We start from the raw sequence: 5,176 nt of genomic DNA on the forward strand, positions 1-5,176 counted from the left end.
TATAATTATAAAAAAATATGAAAATATATTTTATATTCCCATTAAAATGTGTGTCGACTGATAAAAAGAACATATAATGAATTGAATGAGACGGGGGAGTAACATTTTTTATATTTTAGCCTTTTTTACATAAAAATGCCAGATGTCCGAAATTGGATGACAAAAGAGTTGCAAAATATTAAGTGAAATATTCCGATTAATCATTTATTTTAGGGAGTACAACAGTACAACCGAATTGTTACTCCCTCCGTCCCTTAAAACGTTTTCTATTTGTGTTGGACACGTTTGCCAATGCACACTTTTGATTGTTAATATTTTTAAATTCGTATTAGTATTAAATATAAAAATTTCATTGTATTAAAGTACTCATAAATACGAATCCAATGAGATCACTCATGACTATGTTTGATATTATAGATTAGACGTAAATTAGTAGTCAATCGCTTACCGTAAACAGTAACGAAAGTCAAAAGAGGAAACGTTTAACGGAACGGGAGGGAGTAGTAGTTTTTGTACTGTTTTTGAAAGTATACACAATTTTATCAAAAAGGTTACAAATCATTCGCCTTACGCATCATGATAGAACTGTTTTGCGGACTCAGTCATTTATTTACCCAACAGGTTCTATACGTTCACTATTTTCACGTATTTTGAGGCTTTCATAAGTTATAGTTTCATAATGTTTTTTTAATTTTTTTTTGAATAAAAATTTAAACATAAAAATTTTATTCATAACAAAAAAATTCAACAAAATATTATGGAGTTATGCTTTAAACGAGCAATGAAAAACGTACCAAACAGTAATGTATAGAATTCAATGGAACAGACGAAGTACTACGTATACGTAACTGGCTATGTGCATGACTATTTGTGTTTAACTTGCGTCTGGAAAGAAGCAAGAGCTTTCTTAAGCTGCTGAGTGTATACAAAAGGTCGCTCCAATGGTGCTAAATGGCCTGCCTTCTCTATGTATTCAAGACTCGCATTGTCTCCCAGTTTTCTGCAATAGTATTCAGTCTTGGTAAAAATTAAATTTTATATTTCGAATAATTTACTATACCGCAATTCGCCGTAATCTTATAAGATTCATTTATTTATAAATTTAAAATTTTGGGAAATTTGGAAAATAAATTACAATAATTTGACGGAGCCACCTTACCGTCCTCGTCATCTTCTGAATTATATAATAGATAAAATAAGCATGTAGTTATGTTGTACTCTCTCTATTCCATTGAATTTTTTACATCACTTTTTGGCACGTTTTTCAATGCTTATTTAAAGTATAACTCCATTATATTTTTTTTAAAACGGGTTTAATATGCAACAACTGACATATATATTTAATTGTGCTTACGATTAAGTCTCGACAAATAAATATTATCAGTATCGTGGAAAGAAAATTCATTCATCAAATTATTCGTTTATCGTGAGTAAAAATGTACTCCCTGTCTCTTAACATTTTTTACATCGGAGGACGGGTGCTCGACACGTATTATAAATATAAAGTATAGTTTCCTAAATTTTTTAATCTTTTTTTTTCTAAATTGATAATATAATATTTACATTTCTATTAAAAATTAAAATAAATTATGAAACTATACTTTATAACAGTCTTGAAATATGCGTAAGTATAAGAAAAAACTGTAAAATGAATGACTTAAAAAATATGTGTAAGTATAAAAAAATTGTAAAGAGTATAAAGAAAATTGTAAAAAATAAATGAGACGAAGTGAGTATGGTTTATGTTATTGACGTAATGTTAAGATCGCACAAAAAATACGAGATTTTTGCATAAATATCCAAATTATAGAAAATATTTGCAAAAATACGTATTAACCTCATATGCAATCACATACGTAACCGTTTCAACCTCATATGCGAAGTATCCGGTGTAAATGTGTAATAGAATGCATGAGCTGCCCAAAAACAAGTACATGAATGTAGTAGTTAGAAAGCACTTACCCCTTGATATTCTCGGCGACTTGGGAGTTGAAAATCTTATCATCATCGCCCCACAACAAATGAATCCTCTGAAAATTTTCAACACATGTGCATTTAGATTTTTATTAAAAAAATTAGATATCAAAATATACTATATTTAAACCTGTTATTGAATTTTTTTTGCCTAACATGTTGAATTTGACGTGAATGCTGAATGGGGTGATAACGGGTCAGAACCGAACCAAACCGAACCGGAACCGAGAACCGAAATAGGAATATTTTAAGAACCGAACCGGACCCGTTTATATGTAAGAACCGAACCGGAACCGAACCGGAACCGAACTGTAAAGTTCGGTTCGGTTCTGAACCGAAAGAACCGAATTTATATTTTTATATCATATTTATTTATTTTGCATATTATTTTGTATTCTAACTTTTTAAATTTTGACTAGTTTTGATTATGTATTTATGGTAACTTAGTAAAAGAAGATTTTTATTAATGGCGGATCATTTTGAATTCGATTACTTTCTAATATTTAAGAAGAAAAATATTTATAAAAATATTCAAAACTTCATAAATATTTAAAGAAACGAGTAAGACAATAAAAATCATAATTTTCTTAAAATTTATTAAAATATTATAAATAAGAAAACATAATACGTAATATATACATATATTTATATATATATTTGTATTTATTCATTTATATACGGTTCGGTTCGGTTCTTACGGTTCTAGTATGTTAAGAACCGAACCGAACCAAGAACCAAAATTTCTAGAAAAATAAGAACCGAACCGGACCCGAATTAGTTAAGAACTGAACCGGAACCGTAATTTTTGATCGGTTCAATTCGGTTCCCGGTTCCAAACCGTAAGAAATGGTCTTCAGAAGGAGACTAGCATATCGCTGTTCATATCGCTCTGTCCATGCCTGATATTTTGATTTTAGGTTTATTTTTATCCACAATTTTATTTTCGTAAATAGACGTTTAGTCAAATCGCTAGATGGAGACCAGCATCCAAAACATACGGCTTAAAATAGTAGAAAACCTGGGTGTAATTGGGGGCAGCTGCATCTTTGTCCTTGACGACCAAGACCTTCAGAAGTTCATTTTTCTCTTTTCTGTTATCAAACATAGCCTGCATCAACTAGGTAATTAAATCGTGTTTTCGATTTATGTCAAGTCCATGCTAAACTCGAAAAATGTTAAAACAAAAAAGTTAACGAATCATTATGTGCGGGGATGATCTAGCAAGGGATACGAGGGATACATGTCCCCTTAAAATAAAATTTTACTAAAAATATATAAAAGTATTTTTAAAAATTCAAAAATATGAGAGTGTTTTTATAAAATATGGTAGTGTTCAAGGATTATAATTACTAGATCCGCCCCGGACTATGTGTAAAATAATTAGTACTACCACTTTTAAAAACATGTCTTATATAATTCAAAAATAATTTTAATATTTATTTAAATATCCTTGAAATTTCTGACATGCAATTAGACCTGACAAAATGGATTTAGAAAATCAATCCGAGATCTTATTAATATCAAAAAGAGATAATCTAATATTTAACAAAATTTGAAATAATCTGATAACGACCGAAATTGATTCAATTCAGCTAAATTCAATAATGATCCAAAAATTAATTTGATCCGAAACGAAAATTTAACCACAGTCAAGATCATATCACAAATTAGTATAGACTTTTAAAACATTGCAAACACCAAACCATCTTACTATATTGCTGGAGGAAAATAATACTCCCTCCGTATCAAAAAATATTTCTCATTTTGACTTTTTACATTATTTATTGTAAGCGATTGACTACTAATTTACGTCTAATTTATAAGATCAAATATAGTCATCAGTGATTTTGTTGGATTCGTATTTATGAGTATTTTAATACAATTAAATTTTTATATTTAATACTAATACGAAATTAAAGATATTAACAATAAAAAATGTGCATCGGCAAACGTGTCCAACACAAACGGAAAAAGTATTTAGGGACGGGGAGTAACTGTACACAAATTACAAAATTGACAGTTCAAAAATCAAAATTGTCCAGTTTAAACATACCTCCAGAAAATGTCTGTAAAATACATCAGGCAGCCAAGGCAGCTTATGTGTACCAGAACTCATCATCTCTTTCACACCATCAACAGTCTCCGGCATCAGCAAATCTGACCAGCTCTCTCCACCAAACTTCGCCATGCCAGCTGCCGTGATCGACTCCGTCATCTCCATCACCGTCCCCGTAACCACCATGGACTCAACCAGGTCCTGATATTTTCTCGCCATTTCAAACCCTACCATACCACCATAACTTAGACCCACAATTGTACATTTTTCGACTCCCAGTTTCTGTAGTCCACGAGCCACGCACTCGGCTTGAAAAGCCGACGTGCGATCATATTTATCGGTAACAGAGTTACCGAAAAATATGAAATCAGGCACGTACACAGAGTACGTGCCCGATAAAGACATGGCTTGAAATAGCCATGTGAGAATGCCATTAGCAGCAAAGCTATGAAGAAACACTACAACAGGCTTCTGGGCAACTTTTGTTGGAACCCAAAAGTTTAGTACTGTTCCGGGTTCGATCTCAACTAGCTTTGGCGTCAACCCCGCTAGTTTGACCGCCCTATTTACAAGTGGCTCTAATATCTTAAAAAGATTCACCATAATTCTCTCCAAAACAATACCAAGAAATGTGTTAATTATATCTCTTGAGCTAGATCGTGAATAATATTTATATGCATTTTGTGCTAGTATTATTACTCCCTCCGTCCCAAAATGATCTTCCCGTTTTGACTTTTCATACTGTTCATTGTAAGCGAATAACTATTAATTTACGTCTAATATATAATATCAAACATAGTCATAAGTGATTTTGTTGGATTCGTATTTATGAGTTAATATAATGAAATTTTTATATTTAATACTAATACGAAATTAAAAATATTAACAATATAAAAAAGGATGTATTGACAAACGTGTCCAATACAGTACAAACAGAAAAAGTTTTTAGGGACGGAGGGAATAATATGTACGTCAAACAATGGCGGACCTGTACCGTACATGCAAGGCCAACTAGGCTACTACCTAGCTTCTTTTTCTAGAGACCTACTAGCTTAATTACCTAATTAGTCAAAGGGAAATATTATTTTCAATTTATTTTTAATTTATTGAGCTATAAAATGTGAAAATATAGAATTATCTTGGTAT

General features: G+C 31.2%; 1 protein-coding gene across 1 annotated transcript; it reads right to left on the reverse strand.

The window, feature by feature from the left end:
- Positions 1-703: 703 nt before the first annotated feature.
- On the reverse strand, positions 704-4,668 carry LOC141703018 (uncharacterized). The gene is made up of 4 exons (XM_074506638.1): positions 4,028-4,668; positions 2,993-3,082; positions 1,963-2,030; positions 704-1,000 (listed from the first exon to the last, which is right to left on the reverse strand). Exons 1-4 carry the CDS (start codon positions 4,631-4,633, stop codon positions 865-867), a joined length of 900 nt encoding a protein of 299 aa, XP_074362739.1. The 5' UTR covers positions 4,634-4,668; the 3' UTR covers positions 704-864.
- Between the last annotated feature and the right edge of the window lie 508 nt (positions 4,669-5,176).

Source organism: Apium graveolens, unplaced genomic scaffold (assembly GCF_009905375.1).
Source record: "Apium graveolens cultivar Ventura unplaced genomic scaffold, ASM990537v1 ctg6086, whole genome shotgun sequence".
NCBI lineage: Eukaryota > Viridiplantae > Streptophyta > Magnoliopsida > Apiales > Apiaceae > Apium > Apium graveolens.